This window comes from Osmerus mordax, chromosome 5 (assembly GCF_038355195.1).
Source record: "Osmerus mordax isolate fOsmMor3 chromosome 5, fOsmMor3.pri, whole genome shotgun sequence".
NCBI classification, from domain to species: Eukaryota; Metazoa; Chordata; class Actinopteri; order Osmeriformes; family Osmeridae; genus Osmerus; species Osmerus mordax.
Window position 1 is genome coordinate 867,520 of NC_090054.1, and position 20,501 is coordinate 888,020.

Sequence of the window (20,501 nt, forward strand, 5' to 3'; positions counted from 1 at the left end):
CCCGTTTAAGGTTGAATCAATCCAATGAATTATCTTCAAATGCTTTTTTGAACAAATGCTGTCAAACTCAAGCCTAGTGGTAAGCCGTTAGTCATTAACATGTTTCTAGCAACTTTGTAAACGGTGTTAGCAGTTACTGTAGCTAGCAGCAGAGTTGCCGTTGTCGTCATGTCTTACTGTAGCTTAGCTGATCATATTTAATGATGTATTCCTACCGCATCTCTGGTCAGCTAAGTAGCTGATCATATTTAATGCAGTAACTAGCTGATGTTTTAGTAAATCCTACCGCATCTCACGCCAGCCTAAACTCTACCTCTCCGTCATTGACGACGTGATTGAGAGTATGCGGGAGATGATGGGAGACGAGGGGCTGGAGGACCGCGTCCTGGCGGACTTAAGACAGGTCAGTGCTAGCGCTACTGCCCCGAAAAGAAACAGAATTAAATGGAAGAATTACCGATCTTGAAGCGCTGGTTTGTTATGTCAGCTTTGGGAGTCTAAAGTCATGCAGTCTAATGCGGTGGAGGGATTTAAGGACACCCTCACCTCGTCTAACTTCCTGCTGCAGCTTCCAGCCGGCTATGGCCAGGCTGCTTCCAAACCTGCAGGTGAGGATAGACACTTCTCTTATTCTCTATCACTGTACTGTTTTATCTACTACTAGTACAACCTTCTAATCCCCCCCAGCCTCCATCGTCATCCCTTCAGGTCAGTGTGTCGGGAGTTTCACCACCAAGGTAAGTTTCCTCTGATACATCATATCTGCTCCCAGCAGCTTGGGAATGGAAAGTACACTCAGAAAAAAAGTACAAAACACTAACTACCTTTTAAGGAACAAAAGCTTGTCACTGGGTGGTACCCTCAAAGGTACATTGTTGCACCTTTAGAGGAACACACTCGTACCTTACTTGTTTGTACCTTCTAAAGGGACAATATTATACCTTTGAGGATCAAAGGTATCAAATGTACCTACACAAAGGTACAACAAAGTACCTCTGGAAAAGGTAACATTTTGTCCCATTAAGGTACCGCCCCAGTGACAAAGTCATTTTGTACCTTTAAGTGGCAAACAACAACTAACTGAATTTTAGACATTTATTTTAGTCCTTAAAATGGAAAACAGTTTAATTCACAGGTTTTCACAAACATACAATGTAACATCCCAAAATAAAATGCAACAATGTTTTAGGATGTCATGTCCAATATAAAAATCATTAAAAAAAAACCCAGACTGATGTCTGTGTTCTGGATGTAAAAAACACAAGCTTTGAGCTTGTTAGCCGTCCTCATCCACAACGCTCTACAACCCAGCTAACATAAATGCTGCATACTAACAAACAGTTTATCATCGACAGAGTATGTATCCAAAGCATGAAAATCACCTCGAAAGGGTCAAGGACAGTCCAGTCATGTTCATAAAGTAGGCGTAGTAGTGATGACAGAAAGAAAGAGGAATTAACAGTTTTCCACATAATGCCCAATCTGTGTGTATGTTTACAATATATTTGACCTGAAAAAACAAAGGTATTTTTTCACAGCGCATATGATCCACAACAAAGACATCTCCCACACAGTATTTAACACTGTTAATCACAACCTCTGTTACTCGGTTGAGTGTTATGTCCTGAAAATTGACATGTTTATACCGCTCACTAACAGTTATGGAATGCCTAAGAGCTAAAGGAAGAGACTGTAACAGTGTGTTAACGCTGCGGCTCTCATACTCCCCAAACATATTAGTTGAGGAAAATTCCCAACACTGTTTAAGTTGATGGTGGCTGCTTAAAGTTGATGTAACATTAACAAAGTTTCTTGAGGAACTAGCTACCTGTTTGAAATACTGATGTTTCCCTTCAAATCTTATGGACCATAAAGACCGTAAAGGACCGTAGGACAACATTAGACGAGAATAATGGATGAAGTAATGACATTTTGGAGTTATCACATTTCCAAACTCTTTTTCCATACCACACAAAAACTCTGAAACTAATTGGTCAAGAAGAGGAAGAGACTCTTTTTTAACAACCAGTGCCATTACAATGTCGGCAATTTCACGACACAATAAACAGATCCGCTAGTAACTGCAGCCTTCAGGTACTCTGGGTGCCATCAAGAAAGGAAGTAGGTGGAATAAACACCACTTCTGTGAAGCAGATCCGACAATACTGAAGGCATGTAAACAATTTTCTGAGAAAGGCACAGGCTTATTTGTCCTATCATTTTGTCCAATGGACATGTTTCTTAGTTCCTCATTTAGTTCTTGTATGGTTATGTTTTTTGTGATGAGCTTTACATACAACAAGCCTCAATACTAACGGTGCTACACCCTCCAAGAAATCATGCATGACATCTGGAGGAAGAGATGTTGTGACGTCAAAGTAATCTGGTCAAATACACATACACCACGAACTCCATACGTTCCTTTGTTTTCTGGATTTTGTTTGACACATTCTAAATGGTATCTGTGTACATAAACATTTCTTAAAACAAAATCTGATTCCCTGAAGTTCTTTTTCATCTCAGTGAGTAGCCATGCAGTATCTACAGATTCGACCAGCACCAAAAGACATGGTAAATCCACCTATCATGTGAGATGACAGATTGTCTCCCAATATTGCAGCTACAGCTCCAAAAACATGCTTCTTAATGCCATTAACAATGATGGTAAGGCCCTCTGATGACAGTTTGTTAAAGTCATCCAGTAATGGTTTCAAAATTACATCTAAACCAAACTTTGACGTGAAGGTAACGGACAAGCAAAGCTAGATGGATGTTTTAGCTGTGAGCAGTACTTTGAACCTATGTTTCCAACAGTGTAGTAATATGCACAAAGTTTGTGCTTTTTGCGTTTAGAACCCAGCGGATTACACACCTCAAATTCATCCTCATATAGGTGTAACCTTAGGGCACCTGGATTATCTGCAAAAATGTTGTGGTTCCTGAAATAAAATCCATCTCTATAATCAGTTAGAACATGTACATCTCTTTCACAGTTTCGCGCTCTCTGCATAGAATCCCAAACATCTTCACAAGAGCAGTATTTGTGAAGTACATCACAAATGGGTACATAAGAGTAGCTTCCAACCTTATGACCACTTGGGTCTCTCAATGAATAGTCTACAGGTTCAGTCATTTCGAGGTCGGATTTGGCAGTAGTTTTTCAACATATACGGAGACCTAACAAGTTTTGATGCCTCTGAAAAAAAGTCAGAGCACTGCAGAACTTCATAGAGTTCAGGACAAGATTCCACATTGAAGCCATTTTTTTCAAGATGATATTTTAGAAATGCATAGTTTGTTTTAAAGAAGTCGAACAAAAAATGTACGTCATCTAGTATTTCTTGTTGAACAGTCTGAGGAAGGTGGATTTTACCCTCGATTTTAGAATAAAGCCAAAAAGATTCTCTCTAAACTGCACTAACATTTCATTCATATCAGGAGGTTTAGGAGGATTGACAGCATCACTGGGCCCCTGCTTATCCTCCCCCACTACTGTTTCCTGGATATCATGAGCAGTGGCTCGTCTGGGCTAAAAGGTCTTTATGCTTCCTGTAAATATGTTGTTGGAAGGACTCGTGTGGAGGCCTGCGGAAACCCTTCACATGGTGAAAATTTGACTTTCTGAGTATTATACATATTTGGAAACTACAAACTCTCTTGAATACAAATATGTTTAATTCTCTCAGATATCTTTATCTCAACTGAAGTTACATCATTTTAAAGTTGACCTGTGTCAAAAAGTGATAACGGAGAAAACTGCATTCAAAGATTACCAGTCCCCCCAGGATTTCGCGGGCCTTTTTAGTGATAGTTGCGGGCTAAAATTCCTGATTTCGCGGGAGCTTTTCCAAAAAGTTGTGATGAAAGTTGCTGTGTTTTTTAGGTGTTTGTTGCGATGAAATTGCGGGAGCAAGTAAAAGTTGCGAATTTCCCTCTTTGTAATTTTAATTGAGTTATTGGTTGAAAATTAAGTAATTAACAAACATTAATCAAAGAATAAAACCATTGAGAAATGGTCCCCTAAATAACCTTACCAACATGCCATATATTCATCATATCCCATTTTTAATCCTTATCCAACCAGGATTTACATTCGCATGCATTGAAGGGAGGAATCTCTCTTTTTTTAACAAAAAAGATTTAAATCTCTATCTGTCTGCAATACCGCTCTCGGCCTCAACGCAACTCGGCGCTCTCACGCTTGCCAGGCATAGACAGTAGAAGAAAGCACATGCAGCAATTGACTGGTTGGGCAACCCTGGATACAGGACTGTTAACGGTGTGTTTTTCGCCTGGAAGTCTCTAGAAATCTGGCACCTTTATTGAACGAAATTAAAAAGAGTGAAAGAGTTCACAGACACCAGAATGAACGCGTTCACAGTATCGTTCATCAGGCAGTAATACAGTACGTTCAGTACACCAAAATTATCAACGAGTTCATGAACTTTCGTTCAATGAACGCGTTCAGGCGCAACACTGGATTTAACCCGTACTGGAGAGAGTTGTGGGAGACGACGATGATTGGTCAAAGTTGCGGGAAAATTGCGGTGATAGGTTAAAATTGCAACGTCACGTTGAATTCGCGTGAATTGGTGTGATCGCAACATCGCAAATTCCTGGAGGGTCTGAATTACACTCCATTTCATTATTCGATTTGACATGGCTTGAAAATCTTGCTAGCTAACATGTCCAAAAACCGTTGAAATTAACTGTTTTTCATAAGTAATCATATACTATAGATTTCCATAGCTATGCGGCTGACACACAACTATATATATCCACTGAACCCAACGAAGCAACGGCCATCAATTCCAGTACCAACTGCCTGTTGGCAATAAACAAATGGATGAATGATAACTTTCTTAAATTAAATGAAGACAAAACCGAAGTCCTACTATGTGGCCCCAAATCCAAAAGAGAGATGCTTATTAAGAATCTTGGAGGCTTAACCCCCTGTCTTAAACCAGAGGTGACGAGTCTCGGTGTAATCCTGGACTCAGATTTGAATTTCAACTCTCACATTAATAAAGTGACCAAAACACCTTTCTTTCACCTGAGGAATATAGCAAAGGTACGACCATTCATAAACCAAAATGATGCAGAGAAGTTAATTCATGCTTTTATATCCAGCCGGCTGGACTACTGTAACGCACTTTTCACTGGTCTTCCCAAGAAAACCACTGAAAGACTACAGCTCATTCAAAATCCTGCAGCTAGATTATTAACCAAAACTAAAAGGAGAGAACACATTAGTCCTGTCCTAGCTACTTTACACTGGCTCCCTGTTACCTTCAGAATTGACTTTAAGGTCCTTTTCCTCACATGCAAAGCTCTACACGGACAAGGACCTAGCTACATTGCTAACTCCTTTATAAACTACACACCAGCTAGAACACTGCGATCATCAAATGCAGGCCTATTAGAGGTCACCAGAACAAACTTTGTATTATGAAATAAGACATCCAAGGGACGTGTTGTTGCATATAATTCTGCCTAGGGAGTCCAAGCGCCATCCTCCCGGCTTGGATCGACACTGACAGTGACTGACAGTTGGATCACTGTCGATTCAGTCATGTATCCTTCTGCGCTGCAATATTTATGCTTCCGCCGAGTCGACCTCTCTTTAGCCTGTAGCTAGATCCTTAAAATAGAACTCAACTTAAAGCGTCAACAATTATTGGTCAGTTTCATTATAATATAAATAGGGTAAAGGGTTTGAATATCAAACTTTTCAATACTGATTGTGAATACAAATTATTACATACTCCTCATTAACATGATAAAAAATTATTCAAGGAAGGACACTTCACCAAAAAAAAACATTCAGATGTATTTTGCACATATCCCAAAACCAATTATTGAGTAATTGAGTTGGAATATAGTATAGATTAACTTGTGTTACTATATTGAAAGATGACATTAATGTTCTGTTGTGATGAGCATCCTCTAATTCCTGCCGTTTTACATTTAAACATTGAGGTACAAATATGTAAGGGACAAATATGTACCTTACACCTCGGAAAGTCCACAATGTACTATGGAAAGTGCATAATTCTACCTTTAAGATACATTTTTGTACTTTTAAGGGAACATTTGCTAAGTCTGTACCTTAGGGAACAAAAATTGACCTTTATTGTACCTCTTTTCCTGACAGTCAAGGTCTGCACTGTTAGACCAGGCCCCTGTACTACGGGGCACTGTTAGACCAGGCCCTGGTACTACGGGGCACTGTTAGACCAGGCCCCTGTACTACGGGGCACTGTTAGACCAGGGCCCTGTAGTACGGGGCACTGTTAGACCAGGGCCCTGTAGTACGGGGCACTATTAGACCAGGGCCCTGTAGTACGGGGCACTGTTAGACCAGGGCCCTGTACTACGGGGCACTGTTAGACCAGGGCCCTGTACTACGGGGCACTGTTAGACCAGGGCCCTGTACTACGGGGCACTGTTAGACCAGGCCCCTGTACTACGGGGCACTGTTAGACCAGGGCCCTGTAGTACGGGGCACTGTTAGACCAGGGCCCTGTAGTACGGGGCACTGTTAGACCAGGGCCCTGTAGTACTGAACTATTGTACTTGCTGTGTAATATAGTTTTGTTGCTTGCTTTTTTCCACAGGTACACCCTTGCACTTTTGAGGTTCATGTTGTTTAATTGTAACTTGTCTAACTACATGCTCTTATTGTTCTTCCCTTTGGGACTTATTTGGTTTCACAATGTATGCTTCATGTTTTGGCTATCCGCAATGTTTGGGGCTATCTCGTTGTTATGATCAGTGACTTATGCACTTTTGTAAAGCTCTCTTTTGGAAGTCGCTTTGGATAAAAGCGTCTGCTAAATGCATTAATGTAATGTAAATGTAGTACGGGGCACTGTTAGACCAGGGCCCTGTAGTACACGGACACTGTTAGACCAGGGCCCTGTAGTACGAAACAAGTTTAACAAATCTGGGATCAATTCTCGTTATCTGGCTTCACTAAGCCTAACAACCATAATAACGGTGGTTATCAACTCCTTAACTCAACCCAGGATTCCCCACTTGAGCGATGAGAGCGTTCACATAAAAAGGGACGTGTTTGCAAAATATGACCAATTATAAACATGGACCAGTCTCGAGCACCGTACTTCACACAAGAGCAAACATTAACTTAAACAAACACGTTGTTTTGCAGCAATGTGCTTTAAAAAACGTTTTATCAAATGCTTTTATCAAAAGGTATGTACAGGGGAGATTTGATTTTGAAGATTGATCTTTTGATCTGCAGTTTAACGCTCTACCCCTGTGCTATATACTTCTGTATCTTTAGCGATTTTTCTTTTTTTTTATGAGTATAAATGTTTGTGTTGTTGAGTAGAGCAACCCGGGCACCATGGCAACCTTCTCCCTCCCTCCAGGGGTGAGCTACCCCGTCCAGATACCTGCAGGGGTCACCCTCCAGACCGCCTCCGGTGAGACGCCCTGGGGCCCTCAGCCTTGGGGCCCCTCATCCCCTCATGTTCAGTCACCCATTCTGAAGAGGTATGAGGTTAAACTCTCCCGTCCTCTGCCCGGCGCAGGTCAGCTGTACAAGGTGAACGTCCCGGTGATGGTGACCCAGGCCCCCGGGGGGGCCCCTGCCCGGCCCCCCCAGAGTGTTGTGGTGAGGAAGGAAGTGCCTCGGCCCCCGTCCCAGGCCCCCCTCCCCCCTGCCCTCCGTCCCTCACTGCCCAGCAGAGCTGTGCCTCGGGGTCCTGAGGTGGAGCTCTGGAGGGCCGCAGGGCACAACACCCAGCCACCACACAGGGGGGCCCTCTCCCAGCCTCAGACCCAAGGGGCCCTCTCCCAGACCCAGGGGGCCCTCTCCCAGCCTACACACAGGGGGGCCCTCTCCCAGCCTCAGACCCAGACCCAGGGGGCCCTCTCCCAGCCTACACACAGGGGGGCCCTCTCCCAGCCTCAGACCCAAGGGGCCCTCTCCCAGACCCAAGGGGCCCTCTCCCAGACCCAGGGGGCCCTCTCCCAGCCTACACACAGGGGGGCCCTCTCCCAGCCTCAGACCCAGACCCAGGGGGCCCTCTCCCAGCCTCAGACCCAGACCCAGGGGGCCCTCTCCCAGCCTCAGACCCAGGGGGCCCTCTCCGAGTCTCAGACCCAGGGGGCCCTCTCCCAACCTCAGACCCAGGGGGGCCTCTCCCAGCCCCAGTCCCCCCACCTGCCCCAGGCCCAGCCTCTGGTCCCCCTCTCCCCTCCCCAGTACCAGGCCCAGGCTCCAAATGAGGATTCCTCAGACAGCCCCTTCGAATTCACCCTGGAGGGGATAGAGTTCAGCCCCCAGCCTGTAGATATGTCTATGTCCTCCTGCATCTCTGGCCAGCTGGCTGATTACCAGGGGTCAGAGTTCAGCAGCATCATGGAGGAGGTGGAGCAGATGGTGAAGGAGGAGGATGGTGCTGCCAGGGCAGGAGGGCTGAGTGATGTGGAGGGGCTCCCTCACCACCCTGCCAAGGTGAGAGCACCTGGACATCACCTCACCAGTCTGTCTCAACATACAGGCCGGCATCTCAGTTCAGCAGTCCATCCACATCTCTCTCGCTCCCTCTCTCCCCTCCATCATGCACCCCTCCCCCTCTCTCCCCTCCCTCATGCACCCCTCTCCCTCTCTCCCCTCCCTCATGCACCCCTCTCCCTCTCTCCCCTCCCTCATTCACCCCTCTCCCTCTCTCCCCTCCCTCATTCACCCCTCTCCCTCTCTCCCCTCCCTCACTCCTCTCCCTCTCTCCCCTCTCTCATGCACCCCTCTCTCGCTTCCTCTCCCTCTCCCCCCTCCTTCATGCTCTCTCCCCCCCTCTCTCCCTACAGTTGGATGTGTTGAGAGACTACAACTACAGCGACCTGTCAGACCTGGTCCAGCTGGATGGCTCTGCAGACCTGTCAGACCTGGAGGAGGAGGAGGAGGGGGAGGGGGAGAGAGGGAAGCTTGAGGAGGATAGAGGGGTGAAACTGGAAGAAGAGGAGGAGGGTAGAGAGGTGATGGGAGAGAATGAGTACCTGGGAATAATCAATGCAGAAGCCCTGAAAGCTCTACATGAGGCGGAGGGGAGCAGTGATGACGACACCTCCCACTGTGACAGCGATGGACTGGAGCTGGAGGAGGAGGTGAGAATGTGTGGGAGGTGAGGGGAGTGAGGATGTGTTGGAGTGGAGGGAGTTAAGATGTGGAGTAGGGGAGGGGAGTTAAAATGTGGAGGAAAGGTGTGGAAATTGAAAGGTTGTTACTGTGACTGTAGACTCTAGTATCTACATACATTTGTATTAACTCTACATCTACATGTTTGTGAAACATCTTGGTTGATATGGGTCCCAATTTGGTAAGTTAGCTAGCTCGGTATTTGTCATGACCTTGATGTATGAACAGGTTGTCTTGTCACGTCGGCAGTGGCTGTGGTCATGGCCGTATGCAGGGTTGAGAAATACAGAGGTCCATAAATTAAGTTTGCTAGTGAACTTGGAATTAATGTTAGCTGGCGGCTAGCTAGTTTAATCATGCTGGACGGCCACTCTTTAACGACCATTGAAGCTATTTTTCAGATGATGTCTGGAGCGTGGTGTGCTCGTTTAAGATATAAATACTTTATGTATAATAAAGTATCTTAGGGGCACCACCTCAGAATGTGTTTAAAGGGGCTGAGGAAACCTTGGTTAATAACCTTCGTAGTAACTATGGGTGCTCCGATCGATCGGTTGCTGATCATTATCGTCCGATAATCATTTTAAATACTCAGATCGGTACTCACTATAAAGGGCGATCCAAATTTTTTTTGCTGTGCACTTTATTGCCCATGTTCCTTTATCTCCTACCTAATTGCAGAGAAAAATGTGAAACAATATTTTGACTATGGCCTTTTATGTTGCAGGTTTATAGTCTTAAATTACAATTTGTGGTGGGCATAAATTATAATTTTTTATCTAGATTAATCTCACTGTAATCTTGGCGTTAATCTAGATTAATCTAGATTAAAATGGCTCATTTGAATTCCGCCGAAGGCATTCAGAATATGTGTGCTACCCAAAAAATGACTAAAAGTACGTTTTTGAGAACGGGTTTCTCAAGCCAGGTGGCGCATTAGACCAGGAGCTCATCTCCTGTTTCCAAAATGCATCCCAAACTGCTTGAGAAAGCTGTTCTACTATGATAATTGGTGATGAAAATAAATTATGTTCAATAAGATGTACTTGTGTTTATTAACTGTTTATTAGATTAGTTAGCTTGGCCGATAGAGCTGTGCTGACGGGCTTGCCTCGGTTGCACTCAAACATCGTAGTTTGACGACGACTCTTCCCCTGCGCTACATCAGTGCTTGGCCCGGCATCTTCCGCATTAGCTAAGGGATGCTTTGCGTTTAGGTGGTATTTGAGACTGGAAGAACTCCTACAGTAAACTAATTCCGCATAGCACAAGGTGCAAACAACCTTAGTCTTGTCGAGGTTTCCATTGGGAAGCTTCTTAAAAATACATTTTCCCTGAAGCAAACCAGGCGGCTTCATAGCTGCATCCATGTTAACACGTCACGTTTGATGTGATAATTTCATACACAAGGCATATACACAGGTTCGAAGACTCGTTCTCGCCCCCTACAGTGCAATTCGGCTAGGTATACATCCGCGCTAAAATATCAAGGTGAAAGTCATCATAGCTTGGGTAGTATAGACCCAGCTCCCAACCCAACTTTGAGAATATATTAACGGCGATATTTTTTTTTATCGCGCGATAAGAGTCTCACGCTGCGTTAACGCCGATAACGGCCCACCACTAGTTAAAATGTATAAAGACTCTTTTTATTCTGTTTTTGTAATTTATTATTCAGCAGAATAGTTACAGTTGTTTATTTATAAGCGGTTATCAATAACTCAGCATAGGCTGCCTTGGTTTATGTTGCGTCTCTAAAAAGAGGGGGGAATATGTTAAACATGTTTCCTGCCACTAAATAAAGTTGTTGTTAATTCATGATAGTTTATAATCTCTTCATTGTTATACTTAATATACATTGTTGTTAAGAATAGTTAAATAGATAATGCTACATGATAAATAGAAGGCTTCAAATAGACCCCTTAATCAGAATGGGGTTTAATCGCCATGAAAGTTTGCACACACAAGTTTACTTTGGCAGGAAGGTGCATACATTCAACATATAGGGATCATAAATCTTGAATAGTGGTGTATAAGTCTAACTATACTAACAGTACAAGGTCTAACTAATACTAAGGGGCTGTAAGAATTTAGGATAAATTTTTTTAAAAATTATAATTTTACAAAACATCAGTACTCGGTATCTGCCGATACTGCTTCTAGCAATCAGTCCCAAAAATCCTGATCGGAGCACCCCTAGTAATAATCAGTTTACTCTTAAGTATTGAATTTGATGAAAGTAGAGCAGATCAGATAAGATGAGGGATAATGCGAGTATTATACACAATGATTTATTTAAGAAAATGTAATTATATCATGAACAATACCAGAGAAGTTATGGGTTAGTCTTGGGTTTGAATAGTACATTGAATACACAATGTGTTTGTGAAGAGCGTGTGGGTAAGGGGAAGGAGAGAGAGAGAGATAGGCCTTGTGTGGGTAAGGGGAAGGAGAGAGAGAGAGATAGGCCTTGTGTGGGTAAGGGGAAGGAGAGAGAGAGAGATAGGCCTTGTGTGGGTAAGGGGAAGGAGAGAGAGAGAGAGAGGCCTTGTGTGGGTAAGGGGAAGGAGAGAGATAGGTCTTGTGTGGGTAAGGGGAAGGAGAGAGAGAGAGAGAGGCCTTGTGTGGGTAAGGGGAAGGAGAGAGAGAGAGATAGGCCTTGTGTGGGTAAGGGGAAGGAGAGAGAGAGAGATAGGCCTTGTGTGGGTAAGGGGAAGGAGAGAGAGAGAGAGAGAGAGAGAGGCCTTGTGTGGGTAAGGGGAAGGAGAGAGAGAGATAGGCCTTGTGTGGGTAAGGGGAAGGAGAGAGAGAGATAGGCCTTGTGTGGGTAAGGGGAAGGAGAGAGAGAGATAGGCCTTGTGTGGGTAAGGGGAAAGAGAGAGAGAGAGATAGGCCTTGTGTGGGTAAGGGGAAGGAGAGAGATAGGTCTTGTGTGGGTAAGGGGAAGGAGAGAGAGAGAGATAGGCCTTGTGTGGGTAAGGGGAAGGAGAGAGAGAGATAGGCCTTGTGTGGGTAAGGGGAAGGAGAGAGAGAGAGAGATAGGCCTTGTGTGTGTAAGGGGAAGGAGAGAGAGAGAGAGAGAGATAGACCTTGTGTGGGTAAGGGGAAGGAGAGAGAGAGATAGGCCTTGTGTGTGTGTAAGGGGAAGGAGAGAGAGAGAGATGGGCCTTGTGTGGGTAAGGGGAAGGAGAGAGAGAGGCCTTGTGAACAATGGTGGACAATCTAGCGGTAACGGGAATCCTAACGAGTTAGGTTAAATCATTTGTAAACTAAATCAAACAGACAAATTAAACCACAACATGCCAATGTCACTCGTAAGAAATGTAGCTAGTCGCAATTACAAACCCCTTTCTCTGGTCAGGGTAGGAGAAGGGTGTGAATAGTACCGTGTTTTGTCTGTTGCTCTGTGTTACATGTCTGACTGGGTGGGGATGAATCATGGCAACAAACTTCGAGCAGACAACCAATAGAATTCTCTAGTTACCTCATAATGCTTTGGCGGATTAAGGTGCCTGACCTGCCCAGTTTGTTGACATGGTAGTCAATACTGACCTACCCCATGAACACATAGCAGGGCTTGTAATATGAATTAGTTGTTCATAGTTAATGGAATTTTAAGCTGAATGTGATCTGTTTCACCAGCCTTGTGTTTAAACATGTTAGTATTGAACCACTGGTCTATGCATTTAATATTGTTATGGTTATCTTCCCAAAGTCGTACCAAAGTCTGTGTTGAACAGTCCCAGACATCTTTTCCTCCCCTCACCTGTCCTCCCCTCACCTGTCCTACTCTCACCCGTCTCACCCTCACCTGTCCTACTCCCACCTGTCCTACTCTCACCTGTCCTACTCTCACCTGTCCTACTCTCACCTGTCCTACTCCCACCTGTCCTACTCTCATCTGTCCTACTCTCACCTGTCCTACTCTCACCTGTCCTACTCTCACCTGTCCTACTCTCACCTGTCCTACTCTCACCTGTCCTCCCCTCACCTGTCCTACTCTCACCTGTCCTACTCTCACCTGTCTCACCCTCACCTGTCTCACCCTCACCTGTCCTACTCTCACCTGTCCTCCCCTCACCTGTCCTCCCCTCACCTGTCCTCACCTGTCCTGTCCTCCCCTCACCTGTCCTACTCTCATCTGTCTCACCCTCACCTGTCCTACTCTCACCTGTCCTACTCTCACCTGTCTCACCCTCACCTGTCCTCCCCTCACCTGTCCTCCCCTCACCTGTCCTCCCCTCACTTGTCTCACCCTCACCTGTCTCACCCTCACCTGTCCTACTCTCACCTGTCCTCCCCTCACCTGTCCTCCCCTCACCTGTCTCACCCTCACCTGTCTTACTCTCACCTGTCCTCCCCTCACCTGACCTGTTCTCACCTCACCTAACCTGTCCTCACCTGACCTGTCCTCACCTGACCTGTCCTCACCTGACCTGTCCTCCCCTCACCTGTCTCACCCTCACCTGTCTCACCCTCACCTGTCTCACCCTCACCTGTCTCACCTGTGTTCGATACCCCAGGACCCTCTGAACTCTGGAGATGATGTCAGTGAGCAGGACATCCCCGACCTGTTTGACACCGACAATGTCATCGTGTGCCAGTATGACAAAGTAAGACCTGGGGCACCTGCCTGCCTTGCGTTACTGTGTTTATTGTATTGTTTAAGCAGAATCCCAGGGGTGCATAGGTCAGCCTATCTAGAGCTGGGGTGATTAGTGTACAGTGTTGGGGGTGTTTAGTGTACAGTGTTGGGGGTGGTTAGGGTACAGTGTTGGGGGTGGTTAGTGTACAGTGTTGGGGGTGTTTAGTGTACAGTGTTGGGGGTATTTAGTGTACAGTGTTGGGGTGGTTAGTGTACAGTGTTGGGGTGTTTTTGGTACTGAAGATGTCTTCCTACTTGTCAGATCCACCGCAGTAAGAATCGCTGGAAGTTCTACTTGAAGGATGGGGTGATGTGCTACAGAGGGAGGGACTACGTGTTCTCCAAGGCTGTGGGGGAGGCAGAATGGTGAGGGGAAAGGGGTGTGCTGGGAGATGAGCCCTTCTTAAATGAGGCCTTAGTCTGTATTAAGTAATGAATGTTTCCATGTTCATCGAATGTGGTAACCAATGAGAATGTGAATGATTGGATATAGAGTATGATCCAGTTAGCCAGCACTGTGAAGTAGCTTTTGTAAATGGTATTTATGTTTTCAGTTGTACATTTATTAATCTTATTTTCATTTGTTATGAAAATCCTGTAATGGTGCCTCTATCAGAGTAATTTAAGATTTAGTTTTGCGATGTTGCAAACATTTTGTTTTAAGGTGCCAGTTTTGTTTGTGTCCTGGTGATGCAGTATCCTCCATGTGACTGCTCTGCCCGCATTAAATATCAAGTATCTCATCTTTTGTTGTGTTTTCTGTCATAGCAGAAAAACAAAACAACTCCTGCCAGCAGTGGTTGTGCTAGTGGGTTAGCGGTGGATGTGTTATCCAGTATGGTGGTGCTAGCGGTAGTTGTGCTAACCTTTGAGTAGCTGCTGACTCCTAGCATGGGCAGGAGGGCGGCCAGGAGCAAGACGGCCCACCCCACCGCCATCATGGCCACCACCTGGCGCAGACGCAGCTTCTTGTGAGAGCGCAGGGCGTGCGTGATGGTGTGCCATCGCTCCAGCGTGATCACTGTCGGCGTAAACACAAACAGCTCGCTAGAGAACACTGTGAGAAAGCCAGCCACGCCGCAGTCTGCCATGCCGTGGCATGGTTGTAGTACTCGCGGCGCGAGCGCTGGTCCATGCAGGCGATGAGCAGCAGGTACAGGCCCATGCACAGGTCCGCCAGCGCCAAGTTGCACACCAGGAAGCGGGACACGGACAGCTTCTGCCGGCTAGAGAGCAGGACCTGGAGCACGGAGCAGTTCCCGGCCACGGCCAGCGTGGTGACCAGCCAGGTGAGGCTGCGCAGTAAGGAGAAGCCCAGCAAGTCCTCGCAGGGGTTGAAGGCATCGGGCGCAGGGAAGCAGGAGAGGGCGAGGCTGCCGGGACACAGGTCAGAGTAGTCGGAGGGGAACCCCTCGTACTGCTCGTCTTCTCCCTCTGACCCGCTGAGGGGAGAGGGGCGAGTCAGCACGTTGAACATGACCACACTGAAGTCAGATCAGAGAGAGAGACTTGACATGAGGCGTGTCTGTTGTGATGAGGAAAAGGAGGATGAGCAGTGGAGCTACCTGGCTGACAGATCCCTGCACGGGTTGGTGAAGTTCCCCAACAGCAGGACCTTCTCCCTGCTCAGGACAGCCGGGAGTGCAGCATACAGCAGAGGAGGAACACACACATGCATGTATGTATTTAACTTGAAACTTCATTCAATATAAATGTAAAATTGCAGCAGGTGTGTGTCTGTACCTGTGTCTCAGCCCCCAGGTGTGGACGGCACAGCAGTGGCTGGGGTAGGTGAGCTCAGCGTCCTGCAGCTCCGTCAGGCTGCCCAGAGGAGGCAGCGTCTTCAGGGCCGGTGCGTCTCGCGCCCTCAGCGTCCGCAGCTCCTCCAGCCCCTGGGGAGGGAGAGAGATGAGCGCCGTGGAGGACACGTCCCTGCACACACACACACATATATATACACACACAGATATATACACACACACAGATATATATACACACACACAGATATATATACAGACACAGATATATATACACACACAGATATATATACACACACACATATATATATATATATATACACACACACATATATATATATATATATATATATACACACACACAGATATATATATACACACACACAGATATATATACAGACACACACACAGATATATATACAGACACACACACAGATATATATACAGACACACACACAGATATATATACAGACACACACACAGATATAGATACACACACACAGATATATATACACACACAGATATATATACACACACAGATATAGATACACACACACAGATACACACACACACACAGATACACACACACACAGATACACACACAGATATATATATATACACACACACACAGATACACACACACAGATATATATATACACACACAGATATATATACACACACAGATATATATACACACACACAGATATATATATACACACACACAGATATATATATACACACACACAGATATATATACACACACACAGATATATATATATATACACACACACAGATATATACGTATACACACACAGATATGCATACACAAAGATACACACACACAGATATGCATACACAAAGATACACAAACAAACACATCCAGAAACTCTCTCACACACACAGATACAGACACACATAGATGTACACACACACAGATATACACACACACACACACATACAGATATACACACACATACAGATATACACACACATACAGATATACACACACAAACACAGATATGCAGACACACACTGGATGTAAGAACTTGCTGAGGACTAGTCCCAGTTGACACTGTACCTGTTAAAGATTTTAACTGGTTAAAGTACAGTTAAGCATACTGGCTTTAGTGTTCTTGTCTTGTTACTGGTTATAACGTTAGTTATACAATTAGCACTGACTTCACTGCTAAATCCTGGAAGTATTTTGTTGTAGTTCCTATTCCTAGTTTCACAAGAAAATAAAAGCAGGAAGAAAGCTATGACCAAGAACAGTGTTTGTGCTCTTGGTGCTCAAGGACGTAGTGGCTGGTGAGTCGGACAGACCAGAGCAGCAGCTCAGAAGATCAAGGCTGCCAACACATCTGATGTGATCAGGCTGCCTGCTCACCACAGTCTGGTACTGCAGGCTAGATTCCGAGTGGTGTTCACTGTGCTGTGAGCATGACAGACAGATACTGTAGACAGACACTCACAGAGCACTGGGCCCTGATGCCCCTGTGAAGGCGTCCTGGTGGATGTGACTCAGATATATGTTGTTATTCAGGATCCTAGAAGAGAAAACACAATCACAGACACAGGTTCTTGAGAACATAAATAAACAACAAAATCAAGTGAAGACAATCAAACAAAATAAAAGTACTTTCCAAGCCTAGGACCTAGGACTGACCCTAGAACTGACCCTGACCCCAGGACAGGCCCTTAGGACTGACTCAGGTAACTAACTATCTGTTGGAATCAAAGACTGACACAGAAAGAGGAAACAAAGACACAGACTGTGAGCAAGAGAGAGAATGATAGAGACATACAGAAAGGCAGTAATGAGAGAGAAACACACAGAGGGAAAGTGTGTTTATCCAGAAAGGCTATGAGACAACATTGCAGCCAATCAGTGTTTAGACTAATAGGATGTTTGTGTTCTGGAACAGGACTTATCTGATTAGAACCTCCAGCATCACCCAGGAGATAACAACTGCCCTGTCCTGCATGGACCAGGTTAGACCTCACTAGAGGCTGGACTTCACTAGAGGCTGGACTTCACTAGAGGCTGGACCTCACTAGAGGCTGGACCTCACTAAGGCTGGACCTCACTAAGGCTGGACCTCATGCTGGTTCTCAGAAATGTGATGAAACTTACCAGATGTTAACCCAGACCCCAACACCTCACACCTAACCCCAACACCCCACACCTAACCCCAACACATAACCGCAACACCTCACACCTAACCCCAACACCTCACACCAAACCCCAACACCTCACACCTAACCTCAACACCCCACACCTAACCCCAACACCTCACACCAAACCCCAACACCTCACACCTAACCCCAACACCTCACCCCAACACCTCACACCAAACCCCAACACCTCACACCAAACCCCAACACCTCACACCTAACCCAAACACCCCACATCTAACCCCAACACATAACCCTAACACCTAACCTTAATACCTCATACCTAACCCCAACACCCAGGACCGTTTGCTAGGAATCCCGGGTCCCCCATACTAGAGCCCGACCGATAAAGGATTTTTAAGGCCAATACCGATACAAATATTTGGTGATTTAAAAATCCGATATTCCGATATTGGCCGATATAAAAAAATATTTAAAAAATCCAGAAACGCGTAACAAAACAAACTGATTTCCCTAACAGTAGTTATTTGTAGTTTACATTTTGTCACTTTTAGCAGAAGTTCTTATCCAGAGCGACTAAATACAGGGACATTCCCAGAGGCAAGTACGGTTAAGTGCCTTCCCAAGGACACAATGTAATTTGACATGGCCGGGAATCGAAGACAGCAACCTTCTGATTAATAGCCCGATTCCCTAACTGCTCAGCCATCTGACTCCTGTTATTATTTCCTCACTAAAATAATATGTTAATGCAGTTTCTGATAAATAAAATGTATAAAAATACAAACTTAAGATATGAAACTTAGTCCTTTCAAAAAAAATAAAAACATAAATATTCATTTATCGGCCATTATAAATGCCGATACCGAAAATGCCCAATATCGGCCGATAATATCGGCCCGCCGATATATCGGTCGGGCTCTACCCCACACACCCCATAATCAATTGTGATGATTTTTACTAGGGCTGCCGCCAAAATTTTAAACGCTTTTTTTTTCACATTTTCCCGATCCGACTCAATGGCTGCTGGACATTGCAGATTCAGCCACTAATAGCATACTAATAATAAGACTCGTATCACCAGTCCTTTTGTAAACGAATGCCGATGGTATTTAGTATCTCTTACAATGTAAAACAAATTAAAACTAGAGAGGGTACAATTTCTGGGGAAATTGTAGGGTGTGCTTGCTTGCGTCGGTTGTACAGGGATTTTAATGCCATTTTTACAACTGATATTCCTGTATATTTTATATAAAAATGCATAGGGCCTACTTATTATGCATAAATATTACATAGATTTAAAAGCATCTTTTTTTTGCTGCTCATTTACAACTCAAAATACGAGTGAAGTGTAGAATGAAATATGATGTCTTCTCATTTCCCCTGCAAGAGGCAGCCTCATAGCTGAATCAAAACGAATACATTTGGCAGACCGGTGTAAAAATGGACCTAATCTCTATGACTTAAACGTCCTTTTAAGTTTTCCCTTCTCGTGATATTTTCAGGCATTTAGCCTACTCATTGCATTCATTCATTAATAAAGAACCCCCTTTGAAGATTATTCTACGACGTTACCGGCAGAAGATAGAATCGCGATTCAAACAGTCCCATCTGCTAACTGAAAATATGCCCCCAAAAACGTAAATAAGCTTGACATTTATTTAGTGGAAAATCGCTCATTCATAAAAAGCTCACTGGTAGCGATCATTGTCAGTAACAACGCAAAATGCGATATAGCCCTGTGTGGAGAAGCTGCCGCGGTAAATTCTACTACTACGGTACAGTAATAGACTACTGCTGTATTCGTCTCGGTAGCGATTGCGTTGGTTGAATTGGATTTAACGTTCCGTTGTACGGTTTAGGCTGAAATTAATTATTTTCATGAACAGATTGACAAAGTTTAGGCTGTGGCAATGAAGTTCAGGTTAGTAGTCAGATAGTTTCCCTATTGAAAGACTTTTGAGTAAGGGGAGTGCCGAACATGTTCTGTCGCCGTTTGACTTAAACAGCTGAGGAGTTTTTGTTAGCTACTCACACTAGTGTCTCGGGTAGGCTACAGCGTTGCAGTGAGCTACACTGGTTTGAAACCACAGGTAATGGTAATTTCACCAACAAATCGTTTACTAATGTCAGAATAAATCATACAACGAAAATGTATATGTGAGGAATGTTTATTTTAACGATTGAAAACATATACATCATAGACCACTGTAGTATGTGTTGCCCGGGCAACACAGGCTAATGTCATGATGCTAATACTTCAGTGAAATAGTAGACTACTGTTTCCGAAAGTAGATGTACTTCCTTAATAATATCAGCTTATATTGTACATTACACATCACAATTGTGTGTCATATCACAAAGTAAAATTAGTAAATAGTTATCACCCTGGCCTCTTTTCTTGTGGCGTTTCTGCAGCTGCCTTGCAGTAAAGCTATAGTTAGCCTAGCTATCCCCCAAGTTAACAGATGCGAAACGAATGTTCTGCCAAAGGTAGTCAGGCGTGTTTTCGTGACGTTAGTGACGCAGTGACGTTAGTAACGTCAGTGACTGTGGCTAGCAAATTAGCCACCGTTAGCTTCACTTTTCGCCACAAAAACTTAACTTAAGCCTAAACCATGCAACGGAACGTAAATTCCAATAGAAGCAACTCAATCGCTACCAAGACGAAACTTTTGACACCTACGTTGTCTATGTAGGCCAAATATTGACTGAGTTTTAGGGGGGCAAAAAGAAATAAAAAAAATAATAATATATATGTGAGAGAACAAAGGTTGTGCCCTTGCCGAAGGCAAAG

At 44.6% G+C, this 20,501-nt stretch overlaps 2 protein-coding genes across 2 annotated transcripts; one reads left to right on the top strand and one right to left on the bottom strand.

The window, feature by feature from the left end:
• Positions 1 to 55: 55 nt before the first annotated feature.
• On the top strand, positions 56 to 14,554 carry gtf2a1l (general transcription factor IIA, 1-like). The gene is made up of 9 exons (XM_067236518.1): positions 56 to 79; positions 302 to 403; positions 488 to 608; positions 688 to 737; positions 7,355 to 7,448; positions 7,557 to 8,485; positions 8,839 to 9,135; positions 13,690 to 13,779; positions 14,074 to 14,554. The coding sequence occupies exons 1-9, from the start codon at positions 56 to 58 to the stop codon at positions 14,179 to 14,181; spliced, it is 1,815 nt and encodes a 604-aa protein (XP_067092619.1). The 3' UTR covers positions 14,182 to 14,554.
• On the bottom strand, positions 14,552 to 18,024 carry LOC136943261 (lutropin-choriogonadotropic hormone receptor-like). Its single transcript, XM_067236521.1, is given in 6 exon segments — positions 14,552 to 14,895; positions 14,898 to 15,253; positions 15,377 to 15,433; positions 15,555 to 15,743; positions 17,041 to 17,115; positions 18,020 to 18,024. Coding segments are annotated over 6 exon segments (1,026 nt in total).
• Between the last annotated feature and the right edge of the window lie 2,477 nt (positions 18,025 to 20,501).

What these genes read in the sequence shown, in the direction of transcription:
- gtf2a1l (XM_067236518.1), top strand. Translation starts at nt 56, where the DNA reads ATGCTGTCAAACTCAAGCCTAGTG. An exon ending in TGTCAAACTCAAGCCTAGTG is followed by an intron (nt 80 to 301) that starts GTAAGCCGTTAG and finishes ATCTCACGCCAG; the next exon opens with CCTAAACTCTACCTCTCCGT. An exon ending in TCCCTCACCACCCTGCCAAG is followed by an intron (nt 8,486 to 8,838) that starts GTGAGAGCACCT and finishes CTCTCCCTACAG; the next exon opens with TTGGATGTGTTGAGAGACTA.